The 20324-nt window shown below is 39.3% G+C and overlaps 1 protein-coding gene across 2 annotated transcripts; it reads right to left on the bottom strand.

The window, feature by feature from the left end:
• Positions 1-13314: 13314 nt before the first annotated feature.
• LOC103718157 (CBL-interacting protein kinase 1-like) lies at positions 13315-19354 on the bottom strand. Of its 2 annotated transcripts, XM_008806845.4 has the most exons (13): positions 19036-19354; positions 18869-18931; positions 16242-16313; positions 15999-16106; positions 15729-15809; positions 15577-15630; positions 15358-15483; positions 14905-15120; positions 14617-14721; positions 14119-14235; positions 13881-13943; positions 13715-13789; positions 13315-13620 (listed from the first exon to the last, which is right to left on the bottom strand). In XM_008806845.4, exons 1-13 carry the CDS (start codon positions 19204-19206, stop codon positions 13495-13497), a joined length of 1377 nt encoding a protein of 458 aa, XP_008805067.1. In that variant the 5' UTR covers positions 19207-19354; the 3' UTR covers positions 13315-13494. The 2 variants fall into 2 exon arrangements, with proteins under 2 accessions (XP_008805067.1, XP_038979728.1); XM_039123800.1 differs by lacking the exons at positions 18869-18931; positions 19036-19354 and adding an exon at positions 16878-16900.
• Between the last annotated feature and the right edge of the window lie 970 nt (positions 19355-20324).

Here is a 20324-nt window from a genome sequence, read left to right as displayed (position 1 = left end):
CTAAACTCTTCTTTGTAGATTATAATTGTTATATTTGCTCATCTAGGAGCTTAAATCTTCTTACTTCTTTTATTAATCATCTTGTAAAGGTTTGTTGGTAAGCCCGCAAAACCAACGGTATAGGTTTATTGGTGAACCCGTAAAACCAATTGTAAAGGTTCGTTGGTGAGCCCGGAAAACCAACATAGGTTCGTTGGTAAGCCCGTAAAACCAACATAGGTTTTTGGTGATCCCGGAAAACCAAAGTGTAAAGATTTTTGGATTGTGAGCCCGGAAAACAATCCAACTGTAATCCGCGGGATTATAGTGAATTCCCAAGGGATCGCTTGGGGAGTGGACGTAGGTGCTTAGGAGAGCACCGAACCACTATACTTCTTGTGTGTTTGTATTGTGCTTTGTTATATTCCACTAACTCATCAATTGACATAAGTAAGATAGTAAAAATTAAGAGAAACCAATTCACCCCCCCCTCTTGGCTTGTCACCTTGGGCAACAAATGGTATCAGAGCAAGGTGCTCCTATAGTATTTGTTGATCTCACAATCAAGAGTCAAAGATCATGACAACCCAAGTGGGATGTTCTATAAGTGAGGGGCAATCCACAAATAGACCTCCTCTATTTAATGGCACAAATTACACATACTGGAAAGCTAGGATGAGGATATTCATTCAAGCTCTAGACTATAAATTGTGGTATATTATAACTAGAGGACCTCACACACCCACAATTAGTATAGAGGGCACTATCATACCCAAACCAGAAATGGATTGGAATGAAAGTGATAGAAGATTAGCACAATTAAATGCTAAAGCGATTAATGTACTTTACTATTCACTAGATGTAAGTGAATTCAATAGAATATCTACATGCATCTCTGCAAAAGAAATTTGGGATAAACTTGAGGTCACACATGAAGGAACTAATCAAGTTAAGGAGTCAACAATAAACATATTAGTACATAAGTATGAATTATTTAAAATGGAATTCACTGAGTCCATAACTGATATGTTCACTCGTTTTACTGAAATCATAAATGGGCTAAAGAGTTTAGGAAAGTCTTATACTAACTCTGAATTGGTGCGAAAAATTCTCAGGTCTCTACCAAGAGTTTGGGAGGCCAAGATAACAGCAATTCAGGAAGCAAAGGACCTCAATACACTGCAATTGGAGGAACTTCTAGGATCACTCATGACCCATGAGTTGACCATGAGGCAAAATTCAGAAGATGAGGTCAAGAGAAGAAAGACCATTGCCCTAAAGTCTACCACTCCAAAACAAGAAACTGAGTCGGAAGAATCTGATGATGATGATGAATTTGATGAAGAAGGAATGGCTATGCTTGAAAGAAAATTCAGAAAATTTATGAGAGGTAAGAAGAGATTTCATAAAAAGAAACCCTTCTTCAAAGGTAGCTCAAGCAAAGAAAAGGGTAAGGACAAAGAAAAGAAAAAGAAAACACCTATTTGTTATGAGTGTAACAAGCCCGGGCATTATAAGATAGATTGCCCGGAATTAAAGTGGATGGCAAGAAAACTTAAAAAGAAGAACTTCATGGCTGAATGGAGTGAAAGTGAGGAGTCAAGTTCGGAAGAGGAAGATCATCAAGAGACGGCCCAAATATGTCATATGGCCAATGATGATGAGGTAGATTCTGAACTTGAATGTGATTTTACTGTTGATGAATTACATGATGCATTTTTAGAACTCATGGAAGAACACAAAAAACTAATCAATAAAAATAAAATTCTAAAAGAAGAAAATCAATCTCTTATCAAAGATAAGCTGAAACTATCTCATAACTATGAAACATTAAGTAGGAGACTCACAAATGAAACCAAGAATCTAATTGCTGAAAATGTCAAGTTAAAAGAAGATGCTGAAAAATATAAATCCTTAGTAGACAAGTTTACACTTAGCTCAACCAAATTAAATATGATTCTTGATAGTCAAAAAGCTGTATATGATAAGGCTGGATTAGGATATAAAACAAATAGGAAATAAAAATATTTAAAGAACATATTTGTAAAAGCTAAAAATGAAAATATTACTTGTCATTGTTGCAATAAATTAGGACATAAAGCTTATGAATGTAACTATAGAAAGTCTAGCCAAAACAAATTGAGTAATAATTATAAGCTTAAATTCAAGAAAGTTTGGGTTCCAAAAGGAACATCAAGTACTAACCCTAAAGGACCCAACATAGTTTGGGTACCTAAAGCTCATTTTTGATCTTCATTGCAGGGGTGTCTTGCAGCTAATAAAATGGATAAACGATGGTATCTAGATAGCGGCTGTTCAAGACACATGACCGATGACGTAGACCAATTTGTCACCTTGGAGTCTAAGAAGGGTGGAGTAGTAACCTATGGAGACAATGGAAAAGGGTATATCATTGGAAAGGGTAAAATTTTCATTACTCCATCTACCTTCATAAAAAATGTCTTATTAGTTAATGGTTTGAAACATAACCTACTTAGCATAAGTCAATTTTGTGATAAAGGGTTTAAAGTCATATTTGAAGCATCAGTATGTATAATCACAAATCCTAAAGATAATAGCATTGTACTTATAGGACAAAGGCAAAGAAATATTTACATGGTAGATCTTCATGAATTAGGCAAGAAAAATAGATTATGTTTAATTACTAATGAAGAAAAGAAAAATGAAACAAGTTAGCTTTGGCATCGTAGACTAGGACATGCTAGTATGGAATTAATATCAAAACTAGTCAAGAAGGAATTAATAAAAGATGTGTCAAAATTGATCTTTGAAAAGGACAAAATTTGTGGACCATGCTCATTAGAAAAACAAACAAAATCATCCTTCAAATCAAAGAATATAGTATCAACAACTAGACCTTTTGAACTCATACATATGGATCTATTTGGACCCACTAGAACTGCGAGTCTAGGAGGGAAGAAGTATGGGCTAGTTATAGTAGATGATTTTTCAAGATATACATGGGTTTCATTTTTGGCACATAAGAATGAAGCATTTTCAGCATTCTTGAAACATTATAATTATATCATAAATGAAAAGAAGCTCACCTTAATAGTAATTCGAAGTGATCATGGAACTGAATTTGAAAATCAACACTTTGAAGAATTTTATAATGAAAACGGTATCTCACATTAATTTTCAGCACCTAGAACGCCTCAACAAAATGGGGTTGTTGAAAGAAAAAACAGGACCTTAGCAGAAATGGCACGCACGATGTTGTGCGAGTCAAATCTTCCAAAGTACTTTTGGGCTGAAGCTATAAGCACTGCTTGCCATATTCTAAATCGGATTTTAATACGACCTATAATCAAGAAAACTCCTTATGAACTTTGGAAGAATAAGAAACCAACCGCTAAATATCTTAGAGTATTTGGATGTAAATGTTTCATTTTAAACAATGGCAAGAAGAATCTAAGTAAATTTGATGCCAAGTCAGATGAAGATATCTTTTTAGGATACTCCACATCTAGCAGGGCATACAGAGTGTTCAATAAAAGAACTCTTGTAGTCGAAGAGTCAGTTAATATCATATTTGATGAGTCTGATAGTGAGTCTGCTAGGAAAGAAAATATTCTTGATGATGATGCAGGAATTATTAACTTTGAAAAGTTAAATCTGGATGACGTGCCAATTCAAGATAAGGAAAATGATTGCATGCCACCACAATCTCAAGACTTGCCAAAGGAATGGAGGTATGCATATGGACACCCTAAAGACTTAATCATTGATGATCCATCTTAAGGGGTAAGAACTCGATCCTCTCTTAGAAATTTAAATGATTATCTTGCTTTTGTTTCACAGTTAGAACCTAAGACTTATGAAGAAGCTGAAAAAGATACCAATTGGATAAATGCTATGCAAGAAGAATTAAATCAATTCAAAAGAAGTAATGTATGGACATTAACTGAGAGACCAAAGCATAACTCTGTAATTGGAACAAAATGGATCTTTAGAAATAAATTAAATAAAAATGGGGTAGTTATAAGAAATAAAGCTAGACTTGTAGCTAAGGGATACAATCAAGAAGAAGGGATAGATTTTGATGAAACATTTGCTCCCGTAGCTAGATTAGAGGCTATTAGATTACTTTTAGCTTTTGCATGTTTCATGGATTTCAAATTGTATCAAATGGATGTAAAAAGTACATTCTTAAACGGTTTTATAGAGGAAGAAGTATATGTAGAGCAACCTTCTGGTTTTGAGAATCATGAATTGTCAAATCATGTGTTTAGACTACATAAGGCATTATATGGATTGAAGCAAGCACCTAGGGCTTGGTATGATCGATTAAGCAAATTTCTACTAAATAATGACTTTAGTAGAGGAAATGTAGATAAAACACTTTTTCTCAAAAGAAAGGACGAAAATCTGCTAGTGGTACAAATATATGTAGATGACATAATCTTTGGTGCCACAAATGATAATCTTTGCAAAGAGTTTGCTGATTTAATGCACGGAGAATTCGAGATGAGTTTGATGGGAGAACTAAGTTTCTTTCTCGGATTACAAATCAAACAAACTAAAGAAGGTATCTTCATTCATCAAACTAAGTATACAAAGGAAATACTAAAGAAGTTTGGGAATGAAAATCACAAGGGAGTAGGCACTCCAATGAATCCTACTAGTAAGCTAGACAAAGATGAGAAAGAAAAGAGTATTGATATTAAGCTTTATAGAGGATTAATTGGATCCTTGCTCTATCTTACTGCTAGTAGACCAGACATCGTGTTTAGTGTAGGAATATGTGCTAGATACCAATCAGATCCTAAGGAGTCACATTTAAGTGCTGTTAAAAGAATCCTTAGATATTTAAGAGGAACTACAAACATAGAATTATGGTACTCGAGAGACTCCTGTCTAGATTTGCTTGCCTACTTAGATGCTGATTTTGCTGGATGCAAATTAGATAGGAAGAGCACTAGTGGAATATGTCAATTTTTAGAAAATAACTTAGTATCATGGTTTAGCAAAAAGCAGAATTCAGTGGCACTGTCGACAGCTGAAGCTGAATATATAGCTGCCGGCAGTTGTTGTGCTCAAGTACTATGGCTTAAGCAACAACTAAAGGACTATGGAGTTAAGCTAGATAACATTCCTATAAAGTGTGATAATACTAGTGCCATCAACCTTACTAAAAATCCGGTTCAGCACTCTAAAGCCAAACACATTGAAATAAGATATCATTTTATTAGAGATCATGTGCAAAATGGAAACATATGTATTGAGCATGTATGTACTGAGAAACAATTAGCTGACATATTCACAAAACCTTTGAGTGAAGATAGATTTTGCACGCTTAGGAGGGAATTAGGCATATGTGATCCTTTTTATTGAGGAGATATAAAAGGGAGCAAGCAGTCTCATGATACACTCCTCCCATTTCTAAAAACCCATGAAACATGAGTCAAACTTGTCATCTATAGATTCCTTACTCATGTATCATTGTCCCAGTAAGAATTTGTAAGGATTGAAAGAAAGAAAAATTTTTAAAAAGGAAAAAGGAAGAGAAAGAAAAATTTCTGAACTTGGGTCGATCCAACCCAGAATAGGGTCGACCCAACGTTGAGTCGACCCAAGAAAAATCTAGGGTCGACCCAACGTCGGGACCCCACTGTTAAAAGGGAGACCCGTGAGCCATCTAGGGCACTGTTTTCACTTTGTCCTCTTCCGAAAATCCTATTCTCCACTCTCAAATCTCCTCCAATCATCTCCAAACAGTAGATTACATCAAGATCATGAAGAAATGAGACCCAAGAGAGCCGTAGCCAAGCGATCCGGGAGAGTTTCACGGATCACTCGTGCGGATAGGGATGCTACAGAGCCATCTACAGTGTCTCCACAAGGTGAGACACGTGTAGAGCCACCTCCTCCTCCCTCCCCTTCAGTCCAACTTCCAAAGTTTGCGGGGAGACCGGTTACAACGGGGAGAAGGATCCATTCCGAGTTCTTGGATCAAGAATGGTTCCGTTTGGGGGAATGGATCCGAAGGCAAGGTTGGGAGTATCTTTGCTCCCTAGATGTGGTGATCTACCCTGGACTAGTCCGTGAGTTCTATGCCTTCCTCAAAACTGGAATGGGAGGGCTCATATCAGAAGTTCGAGGAGTTAGGGTTCGAGTTTCCGAAGAAAGTTTGAGTGAGTTGCTTCATCTCCCCTGCGAAGGAGCAACTCCAGAAAAGCCAGAAAACAAATTGAGAGCCCTACAATTAATTCTTGAGAATGAAGACTTCGACTATTCGGAGAATGTTATAGCGAGCTCTCTTTCTGCAGAGATGAGGTTGTTGCACAACTTCATTGGTCGGATTCTGTTTCCGAAGAGCGGGAGATTTGATCTCATTTCAGAGCGAGATCTAGTTGTGATGGAGCATATTATTCAGGGTATTCCCCTGAATCTTCCGGCCATGATACTGAGGCAGATGAGGAAGGTGATCTGCAACTCCAGAGTATCCCTGCCTTATGGTATGATACTCACCTTGATCTTCCGACAGCACGATATATCTGTCGAGGGGGAGATCTTCAGGCATCTGCTTTTCACTGACACATACACTGCACGATCCCTTATTCGCATGGGCTATGAGAAGGTGAACGGGCAGTGGGTACGTGCTGGAGCAGGGATTCAGGGTGATGCACCAGAGGGTGATGCACCAGATATTGGAGACCCTATCCCTGAGGATGAGGAGCCTACGGATCATCCTACAGCACCTTCAGAGGCTGGACCTTCGTCATCTGTTCCTGCGGGAGACACAGATGAGTTTTGGAGTAGGATGACTGAGCTTATGTCAGCTCAGACGAGGACTATCACTGATGGGCTGACGAGCAGACTGGATATTATGACTGCTGAGATCAGTGATCTTAGAGAGCAGATAGGAGCTCTACGGAGAGAGAGAGAGGTTCATGGACCATCTGTGCCACAGGCAGCAGAGTCAGAGATTTCGGCACAGAGTCATCCAGCTCACCGAGCTCCACGCCAGACTCAGTTCCATCAGGCTCGACCTCCCCTCGCCACTTATGCTAGAAGAATGAGGACTAGATCACAGCCATTAGATACCCCCTAGGCTGATATTAGCATTCTGATTAGAGCCTAGGATATGTATCTAGTTCTCATATGTATTTTGTGTTGATCATGTACTTTGAACTTTGATTGAGGAACATTGTATTTGTTTTGTTTTGGCATTATTGTATTACAATGTTCCATTTTGATCAATGAAACTAAAATGTATGTTAATTATTGTGTCTATTCCCATACACCTATTTGATGATAACAAAAAGGGGGAGAAGCAAGGAAAGAGAAATAAGTTGAGCAAGAAAAGAGAAATAAGTTAACAAACAAGTTGAAAATTATAATAAGAAAGCATATACATTTAAGGGGGAGCAATTTGTAACAATGAAAATGATAAAATCTAAAATTTATATTGAATTTCAGAATTTGGCACATAGAATTTCAGAATTTGGCACATACCTTTCACACCTCGATACATAATCTGAAACTCATGCTTTATCTCAAATTTTTGAAGTTTCATCTTTAATGAAATATAAAAGAAAGGGAGAGTAATTCAAAAGGTCAAATTGGAAACATTTGGATGAAATAGGGGGAGACTTCACTCTCAAATTTGAAAAGCTGAAATTCAGCAACTTGAGCCCTTTTAAAACTAATTTTAAGATAAGTATCAATAGGCTCATACTCTATATTTTGTAATCATCAAAAAGGAGGAGATTGAGGATGATAGTGGTATTTTGATGATTAATACAATAATCAAGAGTATGTTACAAGTTAATTCGATACATCATTTATAAGTCTGTTACTCTCAGTACATTCATATAATAAGATAAAGATGCATTTCATTGTTTATATGGATGAATCTAACCTTAAGTTGCAGCAAAGTGTGGATTGAGTCGACCCCAAGGTTGATTGGGTCGACCCCGGCACATCAAGAAAGCATCTGGCACACTTCTGCAAAAATGGCACGGATGAACAGTAGTTGGGTCGACCCAAGTAAAGAATGAGTCGACCCAAACCTCAAGCCTCTCAAGCCTCAAGAAAACAGTTCTCTGGAAACCCTGAGAGGGTCGACCCAAGAGGAAGTTGAGTCGACCCAAACTTGAGTCGACCCAAACACTGAGAGGGTCGACCCAAAGGCAATAACATTCAAAAATAGGTTCTCTGGAAACCCTGAGAGGGTCGACCCAAGTGGAAGTTGAGTCGACCCAACTGAACCTTGAGTCGACCCAAAAAGATGTTGAGTCGACCCAAGTGAAGGAAGGCTGAAATGCAAGGTTCTGTGGTTCTGAGAGGGTCGACCCAAGAAAAGGTTGAGTCGACCCAAGTGAAAGTTGGGTCGACCCCCGTAAAAGTTGAGTCGACCCAAGCACGGGCAGAAGCATAACGGCTAGTTCTGCAGAAGTACTTTTTGACCTTCCAACAGTGAGTAACGGCTAGTTTTTGAATTCTAACCATTGGGGCTTGTCCAATGGATGAAGGAAACTATTTAAAGTGGCACTATTCATCAGAGAAAACATCCTTTTGCAAAATATCAAAGATTACACAAGAAAGACAAGTGCCCTAATCTTCTTCATCCAAGTGCTTCATTCAAGAGTCAAAAAAAAGTGGTTGAGCAGATTCCAAGAGTCATTACGAGCTCCATCCACCCTTGAAGAGTGAAGCATTCTTGACAAAGAAGAGAGAAGTCTTATCAAGCGATAACTATTCTCTAAACTCTTCTTTGTAGATTATAATTGTTATATTTGCTCATCTAGGAGCTTAAATCTTCTTACTTCTTTTATTAATCATCTTGTAAAGGTTTGTTGGTAAGCCCGCAAAACCAACGGTGTAGGTTTATTGGTGAACCCGTAAAACCAATTATAAAGGTTCGTTGGTGAGCCCGGAAAACCAACATAGGTTCGTTGGTGAGCCCGTAAAACCAACATAGGTTTTTGGTGATCCCGGAAAACCAAAGTGTAAAGGTTTTTGGATTGTGAGCCCGGAAAACAATCCAACTGTAATTCGCAGGATTATAGTGAATTTCCAAGGGGTCACTTGGGGAGTGGACGTAGGTGCTTAGGAGAGCACCGAACCACTATACTTCTTGTGTGTTTGTATTGTGCTTTGTTATATTCCACTAACTTATCAATTGACATAAGTAAGATAGTAAAAATTAAGAGAAACCAATTCACCCCCCCCCCCCCGGCTTGTCAGCTTGGGCAACAGAGGGGACCTAGATCTAAAGGCTGCACATCCACCCCCATGTAGCCATGTTCATCTGGAAGGTAGCTTAGAAATGTCTGTTGACCAGGAGTGTATTGGCTAGTGAAGCGGTAAGGGTCTCCCCAGCCTATGAAGCCTATCCAAAGGTGGTGTAGTCCATTCAGTCATGTCCTTTTTTGTTGCCTGCGAGCGACCCAGATCTGGCGGTACGCGGGGATCGCACCGAGCTTTGGGCACTTCTTGGCTTTGTTGATGGCATCTTTGAGGAGGCTCAGCATGGTGGAGTGGGGGGTCAGATGTGCCTATCTGGCCTGTCATACATAGCTGGATAGGAACACCCGAATCTTCGAGGACAGGTGGGTCCATCCGAGGGTTGTGACAGATAGAGCTCTGTTTCACGTGTCTGAGGTCATCGGTACCGCATTATTTTATTTTCCTAAGACAGCTAGGGGCATTTGGGTCTCCCACTCAGCTGAGTCAGCGATTAGGTTTGTCTTTGTTTCTTAGGAGCTCCCACCTCTTAGCTTTCTTAAAGTGAATTTCGATGACAATGTTGCTGAGAGAGAAGAAAGTAGGGGTGTGGGCTTTATTATTAGAGACTACCACTCCAGACTTGTGGTGGCCGGTGGACGGCGAATCTATAACACCTCTATCATTGAAGCTGAGCTGAGAGCGGCATGCGAGGCATACTCTGCGTGTGGATTGCATCCACCTCGAAAGAGATTTAGCTACGGTGATCGAGTGGATTTGAGGTCGGCATACTGCATCGGACGGGCAGCTTATGCTCTACGACATCCAGAGGCTCGCAGGGGGGCTGTGGCTCCTTTTGGGCGACCCATGTTTATCGAGAGGCGAACAATGCAGCTGGCTGGGTGGCCTCTTATATGGCGCATCACTCTGGTGAGTTCTTCTAGGTGAACCAAGCGGATGTTCCTTATTCTCTTCCCCAGCTTCTTTTTTTTGATTTTCTTGGTTGTTCTCATATGCATGTCGTGTGAAGCGTCGGTGTACCCAAAAAAAAGAGAGAAAGTATTGGAGCTGTAGTCTACCCCTAATCCTTCTTCCTTCCACTAGGTGTTCATAAAATTTGAGAGAGTTGTTCAGATAATTGCAGTGTTACTTAGAAAAGGTTTCATCTTTTTATCTTTTTATTCCAATCCATTCTTTCCCCCTATCTTGTAGAATTCTTTTGGGATCTGTCTGACACGGTCTTATTTCATACTTAATTGTAAAAAAATTTCAAGATAGCATCATGCCAGAGGTCAGATTTTGGAAATTCCACAAAAAATGTTTTGTTTCTTATAATCATTCGGAAGATGAAATTTGTGTTGTGATCCATCACTCAGAAGAAATTGTGTTATAATGATTTTAGGTAGCTGCAGTTTTTTGATCTTTCCACCACAACATCAGCAAAAGCAACTGAGATTTAATTGTATAATTCCTTATACCAAATGCTTGCAATGAATCATGATGATGTGAAAAGGTGAAATTTTACATGGGGATGAATTATAATTCAGCATATAGTTGACATGTTTTTTTTTCTCTGAGTGGCTTCCAGTTCAACATCAATCCCAAATAATTTGCAACAAGAATTGATGGCTATACGTATGATAGAAAAAAGAGATGGAGTATCATGATGTGGTACAATAAGAGCAGAATATTTCTTAAATGTTCAGAATCAAACTAACAGGGTAGGTACATGAACATCTTTTAATCAAATACATTGCCAAATTGGAGCTTTAAACAAGCAGAAAGCTTAAAGAAAAGATCAGGAATGTTAGGTAAAGTAGCCCCAAATGCAAAAGAGATCAAAAGGTGTGACAATACACTCTCTCCATCCAATAGAATGAATAACTTATGGAAGTTTACAAATGACAGCTCTGTATATACTCTATCGCCTTGAGGCAGTCTCCCAAGCTCCATTCAAACTTGCTTTCAGTTTTTGAAATCAATGCTTGTGTCCCCTGCATCTTCTCATTCTACTTTTGGAAGAAGAGAACTGTTAGAAAGAACATATTCAGCTGAATTATTGCCTTGATCTGCTCAAGCAAGCAGGTATGGGTTTTCTGGTTCTAACATGCATCAATTAACAATGTATGATCCATTGCTTGTTCTTCATTGAGCTCAATGAACTGCCTTATTTTGTAAGTTGCTTCAATACAAATTACTGTTACTACAATGGAGGAAAACTTTTAAGAGTTTTTAATTGTGACTGTATATTTGACCTCATATTAAACATACTATGATCTCTGATACATTTAATTATTGGGGTAACATTATTCAAGAGATTTGGATTACCTTATTGAAGAAGACCTGATCTGCATGTTCTAATGGTTCAATGCAGCTGAGCCTTTAGGTTCCTCTCTTCAGTAAAAGATTAAAGAAGGATAGAAAGACAAAATAAACCCTTCTTGCTGCAACTATTCAACATGGCTGCTCTGCAACTTCACTGCCATTTCAACTGTCATAAATTTGTAAGCAGGATATAGCAGCATCAGGGATAAAATTAAAATGGGCTAGTCTTACAGCCAGAAGCTCTGTTTTTTTCTGAAAGAAGTCTAAGATCCTAAAATCCACATGAGGATTTGCGAGTTTCAAACAACAACGACAAAAAAAAAAACTTGCGTAAAATAGATCCCAAAATTTATGGGAAAACTTTCTTTTTTCAAGTTCTTTTGACTTGTCTGAAAAGCTACCTAATGGGCACTAAAAAGAGTTCTATTTGTACCAACCAAACAACCAAGAAATCACGAAGTTAGTAAACTCAGACACAACAACATATGAAAACAAACATAGTGAAGAGAGAGAGAGAGAGAGAGAGAGAGAGAGAGAGAGAGAGAGAGAGAGAGCCAGGGAAGAGGCAGTGCATGGGAAGAGCAGCAACAACCAAAGATCTCTCCTCCTCTCCTGAATGCTTGATGCTTTGAGTTGGGAGTGTATGTGTGTGTGTTGATGACCCCATCCCATGCTCCACCTCGTCCCTGTCTTTTGCCCTCCCTGCTCTCTCTACTGACCTCAACACCTATTCATACACGTACATCTCTCTCCATCTTTCTCTCTCTCTTTTGCAAGCTTCGTTTTTGGCTCCATTACTGCCTCTTTCTTCTGCAGTCAAGAACCATGCGACCTTGGAGCCTATATATATTTACCCATATCGAAAGATAGAGATGCAGCTCAAAGCGATGGAAGGGGCTGTCGTACTTTCTCCCACCAGTTTGGTGGTCACGTACCGGTTGGAACTTTGGAAGTACAAAGTGACGCCATTTCAAACTCGTTAGACTAGTACGCCAAACCCACCTGCAGTACATCGAATTGCTCTGTTTTGTACTACGTTTCTTAGTTGATGGTGCTGAATTGTCCTACGAGTACTACGTATATAAAATTAGAGGAAATCATATGATAGGGAGTTGCTATAGTGATTGATCACATTTGTGGGAATATTTTTCTTTTCTTTTGGTAGACTTTGACTATTTTTTCTTAGGGGAATGCATATGCCTGGAATATCAACCGTGTTTTCTTTATTTTTTCTAAAAACCATTAGGCACAGGGACTGATAAATTATTATTATGTATAATTGCTAATTTGTCATTTCTTTTTTTTTCTCTTTACTTAAATAATATTTGCAGCAAAAAAAATTTCTCGACCCACCAAACTTTTTTAGACTTTTGAATGTAAAAAGCATGATGAACCAATGGTACCGATTCGATACTAATTTGAACCGATCCGAACCAATACCGAATTGGTTTAGGCCGAACGGTATGCCTACTGATATCAGTTCGGCGATTCTTAATTTATACATTAATTAGATTGTGAGATAGCTATTGCAAAACCTCTGCATCCCAGATAGATTCAAATCCTTTTTCCTTTGTTTAGCCACTACCGGTGTGATCCTCCGCTTCTTTAGAAACTTCAACAAGATAGAAACCGAAATGGAGCTCCAAGCTTCAGCTAAGCAAGAAGCCTTTCTTTTGGGTACTATTCATTTGAATGCTTTAAAATTCACGCCTCTTGCTCTTATACCAGAAATTGCATTTTCCAAATCTAAGCATGAATAAAACTTCAGCAAGTCTCTTTTATGCCACAAGAAGGGGAAGATTTTAATGCCACAAGAAGGGGAAGATATTCATCCAGGTTTTTTTATGCGTTGAATGGTTGAAGCTTGGAGTGCCGCAAAATGATAATAGTTTAATGAGGGCAAACAATGTATGTTATCATAATTTTAAACACATCTAACATGGGGATTACAGCTTTTTTTCTCCCCATAAATCCACCTTGACACAAAATCATACGCATTCACATTGCAACAACGGGCATTTCCTTTTCAAATCCAGTGAGCTCTGGCATCAAGGACTGCTTTGTCAAGAATTGTTGGCTGCTGCTGCTACAAACCCCCAAATCATCCGATAACTTTGCACACAACTGCAAGAACATAGGAGAATGAAGTATTATTTTAGAGAAAACATTTATAGATAAATAAATGTTTACACTATTGACAGCAAAGATAGAGTTCTACCTGTCTATATAATGAAGAATCTCCATATGATTTTCTCAATTCCACAACATACAATGATGGGCTAAGCTCGAAAACCTGAAATTTTTAGATATCAAGCAATATTCTCAAGGCAGGCAGGCTTGTAAAATACCAGAACATGGGGCATAGTGATAGGCAGGAAATTTACCTCTGCAGCAGCTGAAAGGGACTGCGGGGTCATTGAGCCCTTGCATTGTTGCATAACTTTCAACTGCAAACAGGCATGATAGAACTTCAATGTCTCTTAGAAACAGATAAACATTCATGTAAAAAAGTTAAGAAAAAAATTCTTTCCATTGGCAACCTTGAATGATAAAACAAAGAAGATTTGCAATGAAGCACATATCCAATATTGAAATTTGAGGAATTGGTTCGGACATGCTAACCTTGCCATGGCATTTGTGAACTTGAAATCCCATTCCAGTGACAATGTCCTCAATCCTCTCAAACAAATCCTTCGGTGAGTAAGTTGAGGTGAATCTGATCTTCCTTTCGGAAACATCCTAAATTTGCAAGGCAGTTATGAGAAAAATAGTTATAATCATCTGAACCTTTTCGCATCTCTATGAATTATAGCAGAATTGGTTGTAAGACAGAGAGGTTATAAAAGAAACATCAAAGAACTTCCAAAGGATTTGTAACGTTAAAAAAAATGAACAGATCCACTCTCTCTCTCTCTCTCTTGAAAGGAGGGCAGAAGGAGCTATGCAGTCTTACTTTTCCAAGATCTAGAAAGATCTAGGCAGCTTTGTTATGCCTTTAAGCATGCAAGAATTTTACATTGTCTAATTGAGTATCTAAACATGTCAACTGATATATTATACTGGGAATACAAACAAAGTGAAAAAACATGCCTAGGAGAGGAAAAATGAACAAGAGTTTACCTCTTTCTCAAAAAACCCAGAAAGATCAAGGGATGAAGACATTCCAATTAGCTCAAAAGCATTGATGTGAGTGTATATATTTCCATGTTCGTTGGTCTCCGCAACCTTCAGCAATAGCCAATCATTTATTCAGTTTCAATGACAAACTGCAGTTAATATTAAAGGAACTAGAACCAGAGGTTTTTGGCCTTTTCCTCTCTTTTGAAACAAAGAACTGCATGCGTGCATGTGTCCGTGCATGCATGCATGTGTGTGTGTGTGCGCGTGTGTTAGCATCATCCATACTACCTCTTTGATTGAGAAGGCTTCATCATCAGAGCTTTTATCCTCTTCTTCCTCTTCCTCTTCAGGCATGGCAGGAACATAATCTTGCTTGAACCAACCATCTTCCTTGATTTGAGCCACATTAATCCGGGTATGCGGATTTGGATCAAGTATCCTTCTTATCATGTTTCGAGCTCCAGGGGAAAGCCATTTAGGAATTTGAAATTCACCCTTGAATATCTAAATCAATCAAGGAAATTAGGGTAAAAAAAACTAATCTATATTGATATAAGCGTTGGATCAAAGCACACAAACTTAAATCTAAATAATATCAAAACTTGGCACATTTTCCAGTTGAAGTTTGCTAAGCATAAAATATTCATCACAAATAGCTCTGCGATTGGAAAGAATTTTTTCTTTTTTCTTTTTTTTTGTCATTGGTGGGGGTGTAGGTGGGGTGGTAAAATTCTTTGTTACCTTTTGATAAAGGACAGCAAGGTTTCTATCATCAAAGGGAAGATATCCAGTAAGAATAACATATAAGATGACGCCGCAAGACCATATGTCTGACTTAGCACCATCATATCCTCGGTTGGCAAGAACCTATATACATAATCACACGAAGTCATTTGCCTACAGCTTGGTAGAAACAAATGGGAATTTCAAATCAGAGATAAAATATACATAACTTCTCACCTCAGGGGCAACATAGTTGGGACTGCCACAGGTCGTATGCAATAACCCATCATTCTGACACAGAAGATAGAAAAGATAAAGCATAAAGACTTGCAACACCTAAAGTATATTTACAGAGAAGCTGACTCTGGAACAAGCTAGTGAAGACATACCCCAAATTGTTGAGGTAAAGCACTAAGGCCAAAATCAGATATCTTAATGTTCCCTTCTGCATCAAGAAGCACATTCTCTGGCTGTAACCAAAGCAAGCAACATTAACATCTACAATAAAATTTTATCATCTTTGGATTTAAAGGAAATAAGTTTAACAGTAAAACAAATAACATGACACTGTCATTTAATTCAGTGTAGAATAATGGTCATATACAGCATGTAGAATTTTCATGATTTTTAATACTTAAAGTTCAATGAGTACTATTTACCTTCAAGTCCCTGTGGAAGACACCTTTGTCATGACAATAGCTCACAGCGTCAATTAGCTGCTGGAAAAGCTTTCGTCCTTCACGTTCTGGAAGTCTCCCCTTCAATGCCTTCAATATCCACAGAAATTTGCAGAAAATTAGTTCATTACCATATTGCAATGGAAGGCATTCTCTAGCTGATATAAGAGGACAGTAATAGATACAAAATTAATGGCCATAGATATAGGAAGCGAAGCTGCTTACAATTTTGTCAAATAGCTCACCCCCAGTTACGTATTCAAGGACCATGTAAATCTTGGTTTTGCTTGCCAAGACCTGCCAAAATGGAGATAAGGATATGCAAAAATGTCAGGATCTACGCTAAGGATTTCAAACAGATTAGATTTCATCAACAAAGAAAACTTTTTAAGCAAATCTGCAACTTAAGCGCTTCAAACTTCAAAAATAAAGCATGATAATTAGCCATTGGCATATGTAGAAATAATTGTGAGATAGACACAGAAATTTTAAAAGAACTAGAATGGTTTGCATGAAATGGAGGGTGTTTCTAGGTTGTTGAGTCACGAGTGATTGTTCCTTTTTTTTGATAAGAATATGTTTAGCCCATATTAACTGAAAAGAAATGCAACAATGGTTATGGATAAGGAATCAGCATTATTATGTCACAAAATGTTTTGGCTTAACTAGCTGGTAAAATAATTAATGCAAACCACCAAGTTAAATAAACTTATCAATGAATAACGGCACACAATATCATCAAATGACCCTAAACAAAAGCAATCATCTGAATGCACTATCTTCAAATGCATCTACAGAGAGCTCATTTCTGTACACATAAAAGATTTAACCATTTGGTATCTTCAAATAGACTCCAGCTACCTTGCACTACGCTTCAATCAGCTAGTGCACGCCTAATCCTTAGAACCATGTTAACCAACGGCAAATGGTCTTGATGGGTCTCAGAACCGACCACAGCTCAAGATGAAAGACCGGCCAAAGCTCACCACAAAGCCTCTGGATTCCAATAAAAAGCCTACCATGTGGCAAACCCAAAAGTGCGCGGCTGATTTTAAATTTCAAAGACCCCCTACAGTTGGGACACCTCGGCTGAAATCTCGAACGGCCTTTGAGATCACGCCAGCTAAAACGGGCAGGATGCGATCCGCGTATGAAACCCCTGCGTTTGATTCTCGGAACGTGCGGGAGCCTGCCAATCCCGCCGACCCGTATGTCCGAATTCTAAGGCGACAGGCTCCTGCCTCCGCTTATACAATCCACTCCCAAAAGACCTTTCAGGTAAGTGCTCACGTGCCGTGACAGACCACCGAGAACCTCCTCTGTTCTCTGAGCATCATCCTGATTTAGGCATCGGAGGGTCCTCCATCGGATGCACTCTAGCAAAAGAAATTTCTTCATCTTTGTTATTTCATGTTGGAGCTTGAAGCCAAGATCCCGACAACTCTCCACCCCAATTGCATCCTTGCACGACCGAAATAGCCCGTCACCTGCAATAGGTTCAATCCATCTGCTACCTTGGAAAAGTGAATGAGAGCTATAATTTGAAAGGATAGGTATGGCAAAGGGGAATTATTATTGGCCGGATCACATGGCACTGGGCCTACACCACATGGTCCAGACCAGACGCAACCAAACAAAACAAGGGCCCACCATACTGCACCACACCTTTAGTCACCTTTAAAACTAGAATCCTGATTCCTGTATCAAAAAGTCCAATCCCGAACAACGAATTACGGCCAAGAGTATTGATTTCGCTTTGAACCGTTGGAAGTAGGCGCCCAAAAGAAACAGCAACAGTTAAATGGACGCCAGAGATTGGTCTAACCAAAGACCGAGCTGATCCACGCACTCGTAGCGGGCCCATGCGCGCGGGGACCAACCGAGAGCCACTTGCAGGGAGGACAAATGCAACGCGTCGCGCGTGGCAGCACGCACGGGAGGAGTCGGACCACCCTCTCCATATAAGGTGTAGACGGGCCCCACTAATCTGACGGCCGACGTTGATGACTGTGGCGACGCGAATCATAAAAGAAGGCAAAAAGACGAATGCCTCCGTCCAAAATTTCAGCATCAATATATACGTTTTAATTATTATTATATATTAAGAAGGCAAAAAAATCGCTATCATCGTTGATTTACGTCAGCTAACATATCCAACGGCCGAAAGTGCAAGATGAAACGAGTGGCCACCTTCGGCGATGAAAATTCCCTAACCAGGCCTCCAAAGGGGAGGTTGTATAAATGTAGTTATGACATCATTATTTTATATTATTTTTTTTGGTACATCGATTGTTCACACTATTCTCGTATGAGCACTACCATCTAAATTAAAAAAAAAGATACGATACAAAGATGGAGGAACGAATACAAGATACTAATCTTTCTAAAATGGTGAACAGCGAATGAGGCAATCCAATCAACAAGTCTGCTCACCTCTTAGTGTATATGCACAAGGAAGGCACCATACTTTCTCAATTGCCTTCATATGTCTAGAAACAGGATATTTGATATTATCACTGTTCAGATAACACACTATTTTAAATTATTTAAAAATTTTATCTATATAAAAAAAAAGGCCTACTTATCTTATGCACTGCAACACAGTAAATGTTAAACCTGATAACAGTGAAAATAACGGCGTCAATAAGATGAGGATAATAGCCAATGATTGTTTTATCAGGGAAAGAAAAAAGGAAAACCAAATATGGTAAACGTTAATTAAACCTTGTCGCAGAGAGCAAGGATGCCTAACGTCGCATATAATACATACTTACGGTGTTCCCAAAATAGCCCTCCCACACAAAAGTTCCCAAACTAACCTCCAGAGAGAGAGAGAGAGAGAGAGAACGGACCTCGTATAAGCGGACAACGTTTGGATGCCGGAGAAGCTTCAGCGTACCGATTTCTCTCTTAATCTGCCACATTCGCAACCGAATTTACTACCCAAAGGCCCCCAGTTTCGAAGAGGAGAGAGAAGAAAATGGACGAAATTGGTGTCCGGAAAGGGCCTGCATGATACCTGGTCGCGAATCTGGAGGTCGATGACCCGCTTCCGTTCGAGAATCTTAACGGCGTAGCTCTGGCCGGAGTCGATCCTCCGCGCGTGCTTCACCTTCCCAAAATTGCCCTCCCCCAGCGTCCGCCCGATCTCGTACTTCCCCAGCCGTACAATCTCCCCGCCCTTCGTCATCCGCCGGGCGCCGGTCTCCGGACACCGATTACCGTCGGCTGCGGAGGACGAGAACACCCTTCTGAGCTTCGAAAGCCGGAGGCCGGTGGAGACACCGGGGACTTCCTCTGCGAGAGAGAAATAGAGAAAGGTGCAGGAGAGCCCAGAGTGACGTTTATAGCGTTGGGAATTGGGATGCTAAAGTCGAGAGTCCCGTCACCGCTTGTTGTTATGACTGAGAAAGATTCGTTTGGCGACGCGGGCAGCTGGCCACAAGGAGCGGTTGGGTTAGCCAGCTTGGGGAGTGGATCCCGACCGGGGGGTGACGAGATCTTGAAAAGTATAAAATAAGGGTGGGGGCCTCGGTTTCTGCTTCAAGTGTGTAATTACTGAAATAACCTTTTAGTGTAGAGAAAAGACCGTTGCTGTTACGTATAACCGCGGGAACAGCTCACCGGGAAGACCGTATGAGAGTGGTGGCAGCGCGCCATGTTGTCACCGTATCATTACGAGGTTATGAGATCTTATTATTGGCATATAAAAATAGTTATTCTACTCATTACAGAATACAGTGTTTATTGTTATAGCATATGGATAGCATTTGTACTCATTACAGTGTTTGGTATGGCTTGATCCATCCTAGATGAATCATGACCTGGGTGAAGAAGATGAGATTATTGTGCTTAGTTTCGCCCCAGTGATTATACATACAATGATCTTAGATTATCCTCACTTCTCAAATTACCACCCAACCTGGTGATGAAAAAATAGTCCTTGAAGACGAGTGTCCATGATCACCCAATTATGGTGATCTTGGGATAACATTTTGGGACAATCATGCCCCTCGATCTAACGGTTGAGTATTGTCCAATTTTGAGCATTGGACATGAGAGACTTCAAGAAAAAGTTGCTTGAGAAAGAGCATCCGCGAAGAATTTGGATTCCCATCTTGTTTTCTTCCTCTCCCCTTTCTTTTAGCTGTAATGATTTTTTGATTTTGTGAGGTATTAATTTCTTTATTTTTTGATTTCTTAATATTTTAATTCTTTGATTTCTTATGTTTGATTGAGTCCCTCTTGTTTATCTAAATATTGGTATCCATGCCAAATGTTTTTTGTCCTATAGATCTGTCTGTATAT

This window comes from Phoenix dactylifera, chromosome 1 (genome assembly GCF_009389715.1).
Source record: "Phoenix dactylifera cultivar Barhee BC4 chromosome 1, palm_55x_up_171113_PBpolish2nd_filt_p, whole genome shotgun sequence".
NCBI classification, from domain to species: domain Eukaryota; kingdom Viridiplantae; phylum Streptophyta; class Magnoliopsida; order Arecales; family Arecaceae; genus Phoenix; species Phoenix dactylifera.
The sequence above is the reverse complement of the archived record's forward strand: the minus strand, read 5'-3'. Positions and strand labels throughout refer to the sequence as shown.